The 16,462-nt window shown below is 44.9% G+C and overlaps 1 protein-coding gene across 5 annotated transcripts; it reads right to left on the reverse strand.

Annotated features, from left to right (window-relative positions):
• Window positions 1–2,035: 2,035 nt before the first annotated feature.
• ZFP62 (ZFP62 zinc finger protein) lies at window positions 2,036–15,584 on the reverse strand. 5 transcript variants are annotated; one of them, XM_030927560.1, is made up of 3 exons: window positions 15,428–15,584; window positions 14,272–14,311; window positions 2,036–5,921 (listed from the first exon to the last, which is right to left on the reverse strand). In XM_030927560.1, exon 3 carries the CDS (start codon window positions 5,809–5,811, stop codon window positions 3,208–3,210), a length of 2,604 nt encoding a protein of 867 aa, XP_030783420.1. In that variant the 5' UTR covers window positions 5,812–5,921; window positions 14,272–14,311; window positions 15,428–15,584; the 3' UTR covers window positions 2,036–3,207. The 5 variants fall into 5 exon arrangements, with proteins under 5 accessions (XP_030783420.1, XP_030783421.1, XP_010373318.1 ...); XM_030927561.1 differs by lacking the exon at window positions 14,272–14,311 and having other exon boundaries at window positions 15,424–15,584; XM_010375016.2 differs by lacking the exon at window positions 14,272–14,311 and having other exon boundaries at window positions 15,428–15,527.
• Window positions 15,585–16,462: the final 878 nt, after the last annotated feature.

Genomic DNA, 16,462 nt, shown 5'->3' on the forward strand with positions numbered 1-16,462 from the left:
TCAGTAGGAAGAAAACTGAAGTACTATATTCTGCTTCCTTCTCCATGTCTCTAGGTCAAGGCCCTTAGCTGAAGCTGGAGAAGAGGAATGAAGGGTCTTCCCAGCCCAGGGACTCCCTGGGTACAGCTGTGGCCAATTCCTCAAGGTCTTGATGCAGACAGACTTCAGGTCCCCAGTGTCTGTCTTCAGCTAACACATCTTCAGGTGTTGTCCTAGTGGTGATCCTCTCGTTTTTGAATCCCATGAAGGAAAATTCCCCTGCATTGCAGGATTGGTGTTCAGTACCGTTTCACACCCAGTGTCTCCATACATGAAACATGAAATTATTTTCCAGGCTTTCACCTTAAGACAAATTTGCTAAGAAAGATGTGCACTCCTATGGAATGCTATTCCATACTCATTGTTTTTTTTTTTTTCAGGCTTTCCCTTTCTTTCTCCTCCCCCTTTATTTTTCCCACTTGCATATCATTCTCTGGAAGGAATTGGGGGTGGTCCCTAAACCAGGTTCCATCCCTGGTCTGAGCAGGCACAGCTGCACCAGTTTATTAGGTCTGTGCTACAACAGAGACCCCTCCATGTCTGGGAGCAGCCTGCATGGCTTGTATCTGGCTGTAGGTCCACTTGAGGACCTGGGCCCATTTCCGGAGCATGTGAGTAGATGGGGGCCACAGTAGGAGCTTGTCTGGTGCTTGGGGGGCTGAGGCACTCAGAATCCCCACCTGAGCTGTGGCCATCCTCTCCTTTGTTATTTAGCCTGCATCTTCCCCAAAAGTAGACAGTGCATTAGGTTCAGCTGGAGCTCAAGTACGGGAGCTCTCCTGTGTGAGGAGCACATGGAAACCTCAGGTTAAAAACAGCCAGAGCTGGTCTCATCTTCAGCAAAAGGAAGCCCAATCCATGTCCCCACGACTACTGGGAATCAGTCCTCCACGGCACCCTCCTTCCTCCCAGACACCAGCCTTGCCGGAGACCAGCCTTGCGGGAGGATGCCTGGGCACTTCCATAGCTGCCTCTACTCAGGTCATCCTAGTTCCTACTCCTCTCTCAGAAAACCCAATTCAACGTCCTGCCTAGATGTCACCACTTCCTCCCTCTTGGTTGGTCCTAGTCACTGTCCTCTAATCACGTGCAGTCTTAATTCAGACATCCATTAGGGTGGTTCTGCTCACAGCCTTTCTCCTTTTATTCATCCTTATCTGCCAGCATCTACTCCTGCTGCCATTCTCTCCCACCCAGTACGTGGGACAGGGACGATGCCTAGTAAATCCTCAAGGATTTGCTGAATAAACCAGTCCAAGTCTGTGTGTAGGGTCAGGCTTCCCAGTGTCATGTGCAAAGAAGGATAGAGAGCAAGTATGACCAGAACAGTCCAAAGTGGAGCAATGGCAGAAATGCTCCTTCTCCCTTTCCTCCCTCAACTCCACCCTTCCCCATTGCAGCCATCAAAACTTAATGGTAGAGGTTTGGATACAAAGTGAAAGAATTATACTCCTAGAAAAGAGCATGGAAATTATCTGGCTAGAGTCCTAGAGGGAGATGGGAAACTACATGGCTGAGATTGTTCTCTTGTCAAGACAGTGGGTTTTGAAACCAGAGACCAGACTTAGAATTCAGCCTTTACTGATTGGCCCACTCACAGTATTCTCAGACAGGTTACTCAATTCTCAGAAGAGTCTATTTTTACCCTTTGAGTTACCTAGTTAACAGCTTCCTACACAGCAGTATTTTATGTTCAATTCTACACGGTCCTGTCAGAGCTGTGTGTGGTGACTGACCACTCACACAACCTACCTGCTCCCATGAGTTAGGATCTAGCCCAGTATGAGGATCACATGGCTCCACTGTGGTCCCCTCAAAATTTATCCTGTGCTCCTCTTAGGGAGGCACCTTCTAACTTCTGGTGAAACCAGCCGAGCTGCTAGCCCTGTGGGATGAGTCCACTGCCCTCTCTGGTTTGGATCTGGTATATAACTTACCCACAAAGATCTGACACACAAACGGCTCTTGGGTATCCTGCATCTAAACTCACAGCCCGTTTTGATTTAAGGAATTTCTTTATTGGAATTCCACTTTACCTCGCCACAAGGAGCTGGCTTTCATGACAAAGAGAAAGTGAGCCCTGAACAAAGTATTTGTTAACATTTTACAACAGACAATATACACATATACTGCATGACATCTTTACAATAACATATTCCAAACAATCAAACATTTAACAGGATTAAGAAACATTAATTTCCTTCTCTCTAGATGACTGGTACTTAGCTTTTTAGCTTCTACACTAAGATGCGTTCCTTCTCAGCATTTCTATTCATAGGAATCCCTGAATCAATTCTGTCATGTAAGGTGTAAATTCATGTTGACGGTGTGTTCCATTAGTTACTGAATGTGTCAAAATCCTCTCCATGGTAGAACCTTTTACTGTAGCATAATGTTGGAATACCACTTCCAGGTTATCCCTCATCACAAATTCATTATTATGGGAGTCCATCTGAAACTTTAAAAAAGTTTCATCCATTCAACTAATGTATCACAATAGTACGTTCATCAATTTGCATTTTTTATGAGTGACTCTCTCCTATCTCCTGTTAGACTTGTAAGTCTATGCTTTCTACTTTTCCTAAAAGGAAATCCAAATTTTGTTTCAGAAGTCATCATCACTGCCCCCTCCCAAACCAATTACATCAAGTTTATACTTAAAGACCACTAATATTAAGTAAATTTATATTCCCTGAAACCTACCTCTCCCTGAATTTGCCTGTTGGAGGCCTTTCTCAGTTTTCCCACTGACCAATGTGTAACTGGGATTCAAAGTTATACCTGAATTTCCTACATTTCTAGTAACAGAATTTACCAAACATGAACTTTCTGATGGTGATTATGTAACTTCTAACTGAAGTCCTTTCCTCATCTGTGTTTTATGTCCAGAAATGTCTACTAATTTTGAAGACATTGCTTCACATTCCATCACTTGGGTAGGTTTTTATCTCAAGTATGGACTATTTTATATCCCGTAAGAGCTGAACTACTTTGATACTGGAGCCTTTCTTGCTCGCTATGATTGAAAATCACATAGAAAGGATTCCTCCCAATCCTCTAGGATGGTTTCATTTGCACTGTGTAAATTACAAGCTATGACCCCATACATTCTTACATTCATAAGGTATTTCTTCCATTTGAGTTCAGAGACTTGGTAAGCTCTGCCTGCTACAGAGGCATCCTCATCCTGCTCCCATCCAGGGCATTCCCTCCCTCATAGGTTCTCTTCTGGGATGTGCCACTATAACTTCCCACATATATCACATTTAAAGACTCCTCTCCAGTATGGGTTCTTTTATGCTTGGTGAGATTTGATCGGATATTGAAAGCCTTACCACACTCATTACATCGGTATGGCTTCTTTCCAGTGTGGATCCTTTTGTGCTGGTCAAGGACTGATCTATAATTGAAGGATTTCCCACACTCACAATTATAGGGCTGCTTTCCCTGGTGGACACTTTTATGGTTGATAAGACTTGAGTGTGAGATGTATGCCTTCCCACAGTCATCACATTCATAGGGTTTCTCACCTGTGTGGATCCTTTTATGCACTGTGAGGCCTGAGCTGTTCCTGAAGGCCTTCCCACACCTATCACACACATAGGGTTTCTCCCCTGTGTGGACCCTCTTGTGCTGAGAAAGGAGAGAGCTGTAACTGAAAGATTTCCCACACTCGACACACTTGAAGGGTTTCTCTCCAAGATGGACTCTTTTATGGCTTATAAGAGTTCTGCTTGAGAAAAAAGCTTTTCCACATTCATCGCATGGATGGGGTGTCTTGCCAGGGTGGGTACTTTTATGGTTAATAAGGCTTGAGTGTGAGATGTAGGCTTTTCCACACACGTCACATTCATAGGGCTTCTCCCCAGTATGGATTCTTTTATGAACTTTAAGGCTTGAGTTGTTTCTGAAGACCTTCTCACACCTGTCACATTCATAGGGTTTCTCTCTAGTGTGGACCCTTTTATGCTGAGAAAGGAGTGATGTGTAATTAAAAGATTTCTCACACACATCACATTTGTAGGGCTTCTCCCCAAGATGAACTTTTTTGTGGTTTATAAGGGTTCGGTATGTGATGAAGGCCTTCTCACACTCATCACACTTAAAGGGCTTCTCCCCAGGGTGGACGCTTTTATGATTTATAAGGCTCGAGAGGGAGATGTACGCTTTCCCGCATTCTTCACATTTGTAAGGTCGTTCCCCAGTGTGGATTCGTTTATGTACTTTAAGGCCGGAATTATTTCTGAAAGCTTTTCCACACTCATCACACCCAAAGGGTTTTTCCCTGGTATGAATCCTTTTATGCTGCTCAAGGGCAGAGCTGTAGTTGAAGGATTTCTCACAATAGCTACATTTATAGGGCTTCTCCCCAAGGTGGATTCCTTTGTGATTTTTAAGGCTAGAGCGTGAGATATAGGCTTTCCCACACACATCACACTTATAGGGTTTTTCCCCAGTATGCAGCCTCCTGTGGACTTTGAGGCCTGCATTGTTTCTGAATGTTTTCCCACACACATCACATACATAAGGTCTCTCTCCGGTATGAATAGTTCTATGTTGAAGAAGAAGTGAGTTATAACTAAAGGATTTCCCACACTCCTTACATTCATGGGCTTTCTTCCCAGGGTGAATGCTTTTATGGACTGCGAGGCCTGAGCTATAGCTGAATGCTTTGCCACAGACATCACACTTGTAAGGTTTCTCTCCCGTGTGGATCCTTTTATGCACTATGAGGCCTGAGCTGTTCCTGAAAGCCTTCCCACATTCATCACATTCATAAGGTTTCTCTCCAGTGTGGATGACTTTATGCTGAATGAGAAGAGAGCTATAATTAAAAGATTTCTCACACTCATCACATTTATAGGGTTTATCTCCAAAGTGGATGCTTTTATGGTTGAGGAGTGTTCTACAAGTAATGAAGGCCTTCCCACACTCATCACATTCGTAAGGTTTCTCGCCCGTGTGGATCCTTTTGTGGACCCTGAGGCCAGAGCTGTTACTGAAGGTTTTCCCACAGATGTCGCACTCATAGGGCTTCTCCCCCGTGTGGATCCTTTTGTGGACTCTGAGCCCAGAGCTGTTCCTGAAGGCCTTCCCACACTCACCGCATTCATAGGGCTTCTCCCCAGTGTGGATCCTTTTATGCTGGTCCAGAACAGAGCTATAATTGAAGGATTTTCCACATTCATCGCATTTGCAGTTCTTCTCCCCAGAATGGGTGCTTTTGTGGTTTATGAGGCTGGAGTAGGACATGTAGGCTTTCCCACATTCCTCACACGTGTACGGCTTCTCCCCAGTGTGGATCCGTTTGTGGACCCGAAGGCTGGAGCTGCTTCGGAAAGTCCCTCCACAGTCATCACATTCATAGCGCTTCTCCCCAGTGTGCATAATTTTATGTTGAATGAGGCGGGAGTTATATTTGAAGGATTTCCCACATTCATCACATTTATGTAATTTCTTAATAGCACTGGTTTTCTGCTGTAGACTAGGGTGGGAGGTTCCATTAATGTTCTCCACACATTTGCCTTGCTCACTGCCTCTCTGTCCTACAGGCATAGTCTGGTGTGTGATATGTTGTGGGCTCAGATGCAAGCTCTTCTCAGATGCCTCATCTTCCTGTTCTGTCTTTATATTTGCTGCACTCTTGGCTGTGCTGATTGCTTCCCTGATGCTGCTTTTGTCTTCCTTCATCCTGTTTTCCACAGGCTTTTCCTGCTGACTCTCTACCTTGCTATCCCAAACACATGTGTCACCAACCTTAGACTCAGGCATAGGATCCCTGTGAAGACCTTCCACTTTCGGCCACTTAGATTCTGTATTTCCAGCATTTGCATATTCTTCAGTTGGTTCCTCATCCTGAGTGCTCGTCTTCAAATGTGACACTAAACCAAGAAAATGAAAAGGACACCTGTTCACTCTCTTTAAAAACAAACAAACAAACAAACAAACAAACAAACAAACTGGAATAACAACAAACAACAAAGTTTGCTCACTCAACTGACAAACACTTACTGACAACACACTGTGTGATAAGTACCATGTACTGTTTTTTAAGTACTAGGGATACAACAATGAATATGACAAAATTTCTGCCCCTGTGGAACTAATGTTAAAATGCTAGAGCCCTGGGTTTTCAATGGAACAATGAGCTTTTCTATTCTTGCGTAACAGCTTAGCGTTGGGCAAGGTGAAATGATTCACAGAACCATGGGCAACACCAGTCAGTTTTTAAACAATGTCATCCAGTCTTGGAAAAACAAACAAGAGGGCAGAAGAAATCTGAGGAACAGAAGCAGAAAAATTCCTAAGTAGGACAAAAGTTAGGCGAAACTTTTTTTTTTATTGTGAAAAGTTAGACAAAATCAGCAGAGGACAGACAACACTAAAGAGAAAAAATCAGTACCTGGGGAGGGATATCAGGGAGAAGGCTATGAAACCATGAAGACAGTTACTGCAGAGACGAGAAAGAAGGCAACCTGCATATTACATATTAAAATATACTATTAAACCTCTATAATTAAAATAGTGTGGTCCTGGTACACAGACAGGCAGAGGGAATAGAACAGAAAGTCCAGACATTGTCCCAGGTAGACACAGAAATTAATGATAAAGATGATATCTGCAATTACTGGAGAAAAGATGGTCCTTTTAATAGTGTTGTAACAACTATGAAGCCATATGGAAAAAGATAAAATCAGGGCCGGGTACGGTGGCTCACACCTGTGATCCCACCAAAATCAGGGCCGGGTGCAGTGGCTCACACCTGTAATCCCACCACTCTGGGAAGCTGAGGCGGGCGGGTCACGAGGTGAAGAGATTGAGACCACCCTGGCCAACATGGTGAAGCCTTGTCTCTAGTAAAAATACAAAAATTAGCCGGGCGTGGTGGCGTGCACCTGTAATCCCAGCTACACGGGAGGGAGGCTGAGGCAGGAGAATCACTTAAACCCGGGAAGCAGAGGTTGCAGTGAGCTGAGATTGTTCCACTGCACTCCAGCCTGGAGACAGAGGGAGACTCCATCTCCAAAAAAAAAAAAAAAAAAAAAAGGAAAAAGATATAATTAGATCCCATTCTTCACACCACACACACACAAATAAACTCCATATGGAACAGAGCTCTAAATATAAAAAAGCTGTACAAATGCTAGAAAACATGGGTAAATGCCTCCATGACTTGAGTATAGAGAAAGTTTTCTAACAATGACTCATAAGCAACAAAAGACTGATGTTTTCAAAAACTGAAGAAAAATAAACTAAAAATCATGCAGGTAAACAGGCAAAAAGATAAACAGACAATTCTTTTAAATGGTCCTTAAACATTCAACTTGATTCATAATAAGAGAAAGGCAAGTAAGAACTACCGTAAAACACCACTTCTCACCTGTCACATTAGCAAATGTTCAGAGCTTGACAATACACTGTTGACAAGGCTGTGGAGGAAACAGGCACTCTCATACACTGCTGGGAATGCAAACTGGCACAGCCCCTTTTAAGGGGAATTTGCCAATATCTAACAAAACCATATATGCATTTACCCAGAAATCCTACTTTATGAATTTATAAGGAGGATACCCCTCCAAAAAATATAAAAAACATATGTGCACAGAGTGATGATTCATTATAGCATTATTCGTAACTGCAAAATCTGGAAACCTACGTAAATCTCCAAGCACAGAAGACTGGTTAAATAAACTGGCACATATGCACGATGGAGTTCTAAAAAAGGATGAGGAGCATTTCTGAACTGATATGGAGCAATTTGTATATCCTAAAGTCAAAAGGTCAAAGTGAAAAAGAGTAATATACATGCTACGTTTTGTGTAGGAAAGAAAACAGGAAAACAAGCACGTGTGTGTTTCTCTTTATAGCAATGATAAACCAGAAAACAGTGAGGTTCATTGCCTACACGGGAGGAGTGTGGAGAATGGAGCAGAAGGATGAGGGAAAGAGAGAGACTGAGTATACAGCCTTTTTAATAGTTTTTACTATACAAAATACATGATAATATTCTACATATTCAAAGAATAAAATTAAACATCAAGAGGATAGGAAAGGGGAAAAACTGCTAAAACAGAAAACAAATCAACCTACTTGCATTTCACATGAATACCACAATAGCAGGAAGAGAACAAACAAAAAGGAAACATAGAACTAATCCAGGCAACTTAGAAACATATTTGACTACCTAAGTACATTCAGTCTGGGGAAAGCTGGAGGCGGGGCAGTGGCAGTGGGAAGAGGTACAAGCAATTCAACTGTTAGCAGGTTTTCTGCAGAGGTATGAACAGCAATTCTGAAACAACTTTAGATGTATTAAGAACTTGAGTAAATGTGTTGATTTTGTTGGGCTCAGGGCTCTCCTAAAGAAAGGGATATAAAAATAAGGAATAGAGGAAGGCAAAAATGAATCTTGGGATGAATTCAAAGTACTGGTGTGAACTTACGATTTCTAAATCACATATATGTGCACACATGTATATTCAAGTCCATATAGCTGTATGCATATATCTGCATATACTTCCTAGTTCTGTTTGCTGAAAGCCCAAAACACAAAAACACTCCAGTGGTAATGAGCACATCCAGTACCCTCATTCTGGGTCTCTATTACCATTGCTTACTGACAGGAACCACAGCTTCTCAAAGAAATGGCTGATTTCAGGCTGAGAGCAGGAAACATACAAGAAGAGCATCATGTTACACCAGCAAGTAAAGAGAGGCTCAAAAACAGGGTAGGGACATGCTGCAAGACCCAGCTTGCACATCCAGTGTTCAAGCACCATAATAACTTTAGGCACCATAATAACTAAGTATAGTGATACATGATAAACCACTGAAGGTAGGCTTTCATGAGTCTACACAGGTACAAACAGGATAGAAAGGGAGGCCTCTTGCTTACAGCAGAATGTGAGTGCTGGTTGATAAACGTAGAAGGAATACCAGAATTGGAAAAATCAGCATTCTGCAACTATCAGAGTAAAAACTGGATCAGGAGAGAATCATCAATGAATTCTACGTCTAAGAGGAAATTCTGACAAGGAGCAGGGTATCTGCATGGTCTTAAACATTTGTAATGCTTAAGTTATTTACAAGGGGGAAAAATGCAAGAGTGGAGAGACAATGCCTTGGCCAGGTGTTCTAATTTAACACCTCCAGTGGGGCAGACGGACATAATATGCTTTTAGTAGGGAGGACACATCACCTGTGAGAACGCATTACCTGAACTGAATCAGCAGGTAAACCCAAAATGAAAACTGTTTTCTACTAAAATGGAGGGTGGAGAGAAGAGGGGGGACTATACTTTTCAAATACATCATTTTCATAAAAGACGAAGAGCTGTAGAAATGTTCCAGATTAAAGAAGGCTAAAGAGATCTGACCACTAGATTAAATTCCTGACCTTGACTGGATCTGCAGTGGAGGGAAAATTGTGATAGAAACAATTACATCGCTGACAAAGGTGGAATATGGATGGTAGCCTAGGTAAAAGCAGTATCAACTTCAAACTGACTCAATCTGAAAACTGTACTGTAGTTATCTAGGAGACTATCCCAATCCTTGGGAAATACACTGAAGTATTTAGGGATAAAGGGCCATGATGTACATAACTTACCTACAAAAGGTTTAGAAAAATACTTACATGTATGAAAGAGAGAGCAAGAGAACAAAATGAAGTCAAATGTTAACTGCAGGTAAATCTGAGTAATGGGTATCTTTCTATTGTTCGTATTCTTGAATTTTTCTGTGCATTTAAAATTATTACCAAACAAAAAGTTTTCAAAATGTCAGAAAGCAAATTTGTTTCCTCTTCTACACCTTCCCCTCCAGGTACTGCTTCGCCATCCTACTGCCTGTTGCATCTGGAAAAGTGGTCTTCACATCCCACTCCCACTCCCCTCATGCCTCATTTCTTCCAGACCCCACTGCATTAGCTTCTTCAGGGTGGTGGTTGCCCTCCGGGCTGCTGCCCCCTGGATGTTTCCGGCCCCTCCTTCCACCATGAGCCTTTCCTCTTCTGGCTCCCCATACTCCCCTGGGAGCCCTCATTGCTCCCAGCACTCCCACACACCGTCCCAGGTCCTCATCTCTGCCCAAGATCCCTCTCAATTACAGACCCTCATATCCACCGCGCCCCCCACCCTTTGCCTAAATCAGAAGTGGGCTATTTCCCTTGACCACATCCAAAACAGCCCCGAGGACCGCTGATTCTATTGCCTGAGTAGTTCTGAAGCTCCCACCCCTATCCCCCACCTGCTTCTTACTGCTAAGGCCTTAGTTTAAGCCTTCTAAATTCTCTTCTGGACTACTGCCATCATTTCTCGACCTTCACTCTTATCCCTGCCCAATTCTTTCTCCAACCACTGTCAAGTTTTTGTAAAATGCACACCTAGTCACTGGGCAGTGCCAAGTTCTCCCTGGCTACTTACTGTGGCACCTAAAGCCTTCTGCACCAGTCGCCTGTGCAACTGTCACCCCTCACTGCCACTCCACTCACTGATTCTCAGTCTGATCTTTCCTCCTTTGTTTCTTCGACAAGTGGATTATGAGTTTTCTTCCTGTCCTCTGGGAGTCCATGTTAGACTGGCTGCTGACTGGCCTGGTCTGCCTAAAATCACAGACACATTGCCACTTATCTCTCTAACCTAGGTGCAGGCCAGGGGCCTCCCTGTTCTGGCTCTGCTTAAACCCCTCTGTTTGGGTTGGAGGCACAATGTCCCGTCATCTGATGTAGTTCATCCAATTTTCTTCTTGCGTGAAATCAAGATGGATTAATATAAACATGAATCTTCACTGAAAATACATGGCTTGAAATGAAATCTGTATTAATCAATACTAAGATCCATCAGAAACAGGCAGAAAAACAACCAGACAGCACTAGAGCACACACTGCTAAAACACAAAGACAACACAAACCATGTAACATATAAGGATAATGAAGTTATCCTTATAAACAATACTGCAGGTGCATTCCGCTGCTAAAACACAAAGACAACACAAACAATGCAACATATAAGGAGAATGAAGTTATCCTTATAAACAATACTGAAGATGCATTCTAGTGTATCAGTTCTTTCTGAGGCTAATTGTTGCGCAAGGAACTTAAGACTATTATCTGTATCCTGTTTGTTTTCCAGGCCCTGGGCTATTCCTATCCAAAGAGATGGATATGACAAGGCCCTGCCATCAAGGCGCCTGCAGACTTGTAAGAGAGTCTGGTAGGAAAACAACCATGTGATAAAAATGACAGAGTCTCGCTGTCGCCCAGGCTGGAGTGCAGTGGCACGATCTACGCTCACTGCAAGCTCCGCCTCCCAGGTTCACGCCATTCTCCTGCCTCAGCCTCCCAAGTAGCTGGGACTACAGGTGCCCACCACCACACCTGGCTAATTTTTTGTATTTTTAGTAGAGACGGGGTTTCACTGCGTTAGCCAGAATGGTCTCGATCTCCTGACTTTGTGATCTGCCCACCTCAGCCTCCCAAAGCGCTAGGATTGCAGGAGTGAGCCACCGCACCCAGACCCTTTTTAAAAATTATTTATTTTCTTTTTTTGAGGTGGAGTCTTGCTCTGTCGCCCAGGCTGGAGTGCAGTGGCTCCCTGCAAGCTCCACCTCCTGGGTTCACACCATTCTTCTGCCTCAGCCTCCTGAGTAGCTGAGTCTACAGTCGCCCGCCACTACACCCAGCTAATTTTTTGTATTTTTAGTAGAGATAGGGTTTCACTGCGTTAGCCAGGATGGTCTCGATCTCCTGACCTCGTAATCCGCCCACCTCAGCCTCCCAAAGTGCTGGGATTACAGGCATGAGCCACTGCACCCAGACTTTTTTTTTTGAATCAGACTGAAGTCTGGAGTGAAATGGCATGGTATCTGGAATTTGCTTTAAAATATTTCAATCAAGAAAAACTAAAAAGGGAAAAGTTAAACAGTAGAATCCTGATAATTGCTGAACCCAAGTGATGGGTATATGGAAGGTCATAAGAAAAAACTTTAGGCCGGGCACAGTGGCTCACGCCTATAATCCCAGCACTTTCGGAGGCTGAGGCAGGCGGGTCACCTGAGGTCAGGAGTTTGAGACCAGCCTGGCCAACATGGTCAAACCCCCTCTCTACTAAAACAAACAAACAAAAAACAAAGAAAATTAGCTGGGTGTGGTGGTGGGCGCCTGTATGTCTGTCTCAAAAAAAAAAAAAAAAGAAAAAAAATTTAAAAAGAAAGATCAGGCAAGGTGCAGTGGCTCACACCTGTAATCTCAGCACTTTGGGAGGCTGAGGCAGACAGATCACTTGAGGCTAGGAGTTCAAGACCAGCCTGGCCAAGGAGGCGAATCCTTGTCTCTACTAAAAACACAAAAATTAGCCAAGTGTGGTGGTGCACACCTGCAGTTCCAGCTACTTGACTTGGGAGGGTGAGGCACAAGAATCGCCTGAACCTGGGAGGCGGAGGTTGCAGTGAGCCAAGATAGCGCCATTGCATTCCAGCCTAGGTGACACAGTGAGACTGTCTCACAAAAAGAAAAGAAAGATGACTCATACTAGTTGCAGTGGGAGAACGGATTGAGGCGAGACAGGACTGAGTCCTGGAGTTCCAGGAATAAGTCACTATAATCCAATCAAGACTGATGTGGTGGCTAAGTCATGTGTCCCCTATGACACAAGTAAGGAATTCCCCCCAAAACACAATTCGTCCATAGAAAGACCCAGAAACTTTTGAATTTCTTAAAAGTTCTAAAGGCGGAATGGGCAGGCCCTTTCTAACCAGTTTTCAACATGTAGCATGACTCTAATAGCCTGGTTACATCAGTCAAAAGTGTCAGACATAGAATGCCATCCACTCCTTCCAAACTATATATGACCAACAACCTCTGGATACTTCTGTGCTTCTTGTTCATGGTCTATCGCCAAGGCCTAGAAAAGTGAATGCAAACAGTAAGAACCTGCCCTAAATTCTTGCTGTCTCTGCCTCCAAGACTCAGGAGCCACTTTTCAAGAGCCTAGACAACTTGTAAGACAGGAACTGTGGCCTGCTCTGGCTGAAAATTCCTTCCTATTAGCAGATTGCAACTAGCCTGGAACTACTTTGAATTTGCAGAGTCCAACCATATTCCACAAGACAATTTTACCACCTCAAGGTTCACGCGTGGATTCTATACCTTAAGTTCTTGGATACTGTATTTGATTTGGAGATGACCAAAGAAAGGAAAAAAGACAAGAGAAAGTGACCACAAAATGCTTATCAACCCAGAAGAAAGAGTGCCAAGGAGGGGGAAAATGTGCAAAGGAAAGATGGGACTAAGGAATAGAGAAGTGATATGCAGATGAGAATAGAATATGGTTTGTGTTCTAGCTATTGTTGCATTTGTCTTATGAATGTTAGGAATGTAGATGGTTAATGTGAGTTGGTTCTATTGCTTAAATATAGAAATAAGAATGAAAGCTGATTTTTCCTTAAAGTAAAAATCTGAAGTAGAACATTCTCAAACCAAGTAGTGGAGAAGAGATTTCTAGGGAGCAGGTGAGCAAAGGAGATACTAAAAGGGAGGCTGATTTTCTTTTTTTTTTTTTGAGAAGGAGTCTCACTCTGTCACCCAGGCTGGAGTGCAGTGGCCAGATCTCAGCTCACTGCAAACTCCGCCTCCCGGGTTTACGCCATTCTCCTGCCTCAGCCTCCCGAGTAGCTGGGACTACAGGCGCCCGCCACCTCGCCCGGCTAGTTTTTTGTATTTTTTTAGTAGAGACGGGGTTTCACCGTGTTAGCCAGGATAGTCTCGATCTCCTGACCTCGTGATCCGCCCGCCTCGGCCTCCCAAAGTGCTGGGATTACAGGCTTGAGCCACCGCGCCCGGCCGAGGCTGATTTTCTGAATTAAACCCGGCAGGGACTGGCTTGGAGTCACTGACATAGTCTGTTAGGCTAGTGTAACACTAAATAGAGTGACAAGTCTCAGGAGGGAAGGACTACTTAAGTCTTATTTGTTCTTTAAACACTCTACATCAGTGATTTTGATAATGACTTGTCATATGTAACAATCTGCCAATAACTGGTTGAGTTAATGTAAAAAAAGAATTTTCTAACGGCTGTGAGGTTTCTTCTTTAAAAATCCTTGCCCTAATACACTGTATTGAGTATACCACTGTTTGAAATAACGAAAAATTGGAGACAACCCAAATGCCCCCGAATAGATCTAAAAAAGGACAGAACACCGAGAACATCCAAACAATGGCCCATCCAATACTTACCACAGCTCTGTAAAACAAAACAGAACAAAACTTCTGCGTTCTGATATGTAGAGACCGGTAAGATAAAGTGAAAGAATTAAGGGGTTAGAAGGATTTCTATCACCTGTGTGATAAAAGCGGGCACTAACCAGTGATATTCGCCAGTACTTGCAGAAAGAAATTCGGAAAAGATACAAAGGAACAAATGACCTAAGAGGGTAGGGCCTAGGAAGATAGCTAAGAGGGATGGAGGAAATCTTTCACTGGTAACTTTTTATATTTTTAATATCCCAGCCATATGAATGTATTATATATTTCATATTATTATTTTTTTAAGCCTTGGGCTTTCACAAAGAAATGCTCCTGCTGGCCAACTACTTTAAACGTCTTAGAGCAGCACACCCAGCCCTGGCATTCCCCAGTGATCTTTTCCGTCCCCTGCCCGGGTTCCCGCAGGCTGTGCCCCTGGGTCTAAGAAACTCCTCGACTTTCCTCTCCCTCCCTAGTTAACTCCTTTTCTGCTTGCAGGAACCCGCGGCAGGTCGCCTCCTCCCGGTGCACCCGTCTGGATGCAGGTGCGCTTCCCCAGGTGAGGGCCAGGACGCGCCTCCGGGGTCTCCATTCACCCTGCAGCAGGAGCTTATCATCATCACTCACGGATCAAAACAAAAAGGTGTGTGTGGGGGGAGAAGGTCGAATCAGATCACCCCTAGAGGTCTCTCTGCCCTCGCCATCACTCTCAAGTCCTAGAGTACCAAACTGAACTACAGAGGGAGCACGAAATGGTGGGTATTTTGAAGCGCTAATTTTTAGGAATCCCCTCCCATCCAAGACAGGGATGAATAGTTGCGGAACACCGGAGCGGGGCCCTGGCCCTTCTCGGAACACTGAGCAGACCTAACATGACGCTGGTCCGTTCAGAGGTCGCAGTTGTGGCCCACAGGGAGCCCAGTCTGTTCCAGGGGCGCGCCCTGCACCCCTCTGCCTGCCCGAAGTCCTCCCTCCCCTCCCCTCCGCTCCCCAGGAACGCGCCTACTGAGATCTGTGCAGGGAGGGGGCACGCTTACTCCCAGATCCCGCCCGAGACCCGCGGGGCAGCCAAGACTCGGCCAAAAAGGGAAGGGCGTGGCAGGCGAGGGCCGGGGGCGGGAGCGCGGGCGGCCGCGGACTCACGTACTGGCTGTGGCGGCGCCGCGGGAGCCCGGCCGCCGGCGGGACAAAAGCGCGGACCGCACGGCCGGAAGAACCCGCGCCGGCCCTGGGGCACTTCCGCGCCCTCTCTGGGACGCTGGAGGACTGACTCGATGGTCCGGCCGCCCGCGCCGGCGGGAGGGAGGGGAGCGCCTTCCTCGGCTATTTATTGAGTGCCAGCGGCAGGGCGCGCGCTCCGGGCGCGGCCAGGAGACCGTGGGCGGGGCTTCCTGTTTCCGTGCATTTTACCTTGGGGGGGCTGGGGGAGGGGCACAGGTAATAAAGTAAATACCTGCCTACCCACCTGCAGGTGTTCCTGAACACGTGATTAGTTGCCAGGTGGGTGCGGGGACGTTCCCGCAAGGGGGGGCCTGGCGGGAAATGGGGAATCCGGGAGGGGCGCAGGACAGCGCTGGGTTGCTGGCCCGAGAGCACCAGCCCTTCCTGGTCGTCAGCACCAGAAGCGCCCCCGGCTGGGCACTGGGGATGCGAAGAGGGAGCGCGCCCCTGGAGCGGTCCCTGGGACCGGGCCACACTCCCACCCGGGGCGCCAGCTTGGCAGCGACCTCGCCCCCTGCCCAGCCCACCCCCGGTGTCGGCTTCCAAATCTAGGGCCTAAAATGAATTTGAAGACATTTTTTTTTTAAATTAATTTTTGTGAGTACATAGTAGGTGTCCCTATTTGTCGAGTACGTGAGATATCTTGATACAGACAGGAATGCAATGCGTAATAGTCATATCAGGGTTAACGGAGTATCCATCACTTCAAGCATTTATCCTTTGTGTTACAAGCAATCAAATTATATTCTTAGTTATTTTAAAATATACAACTAAGTTATTGGCTATAGTCAGCCTTTTTTAAAAACAGCAACATCTAAATTTAAATAATTGCAAAGGGTATATTTTGGCATGCTGTTAATATTAAAAACAACAAAGTTGCTTTATTCTTTCAAGGGTATCCAATGGAATCTAAATCCCTGAAGATTTGGTATTATCCACTTTTAACACTCATAAGTTTTAC

This window comes from Rhinopithecus roxellana, chromosome 3 (genome assembly GCF_007565055.1).
Source record: "Rhinopithecus roxellana isolate Shanxi Qingling chromosome 3, ASM756505v1, whole genome shotgun sequence".
NCBI classification, from domain to species: Eukaryota; Metazoa; Chordata; class Mammalia; order Primates; family Cercopithecidae; genus Rhinopithecus; species Rhinopithecus roxellana.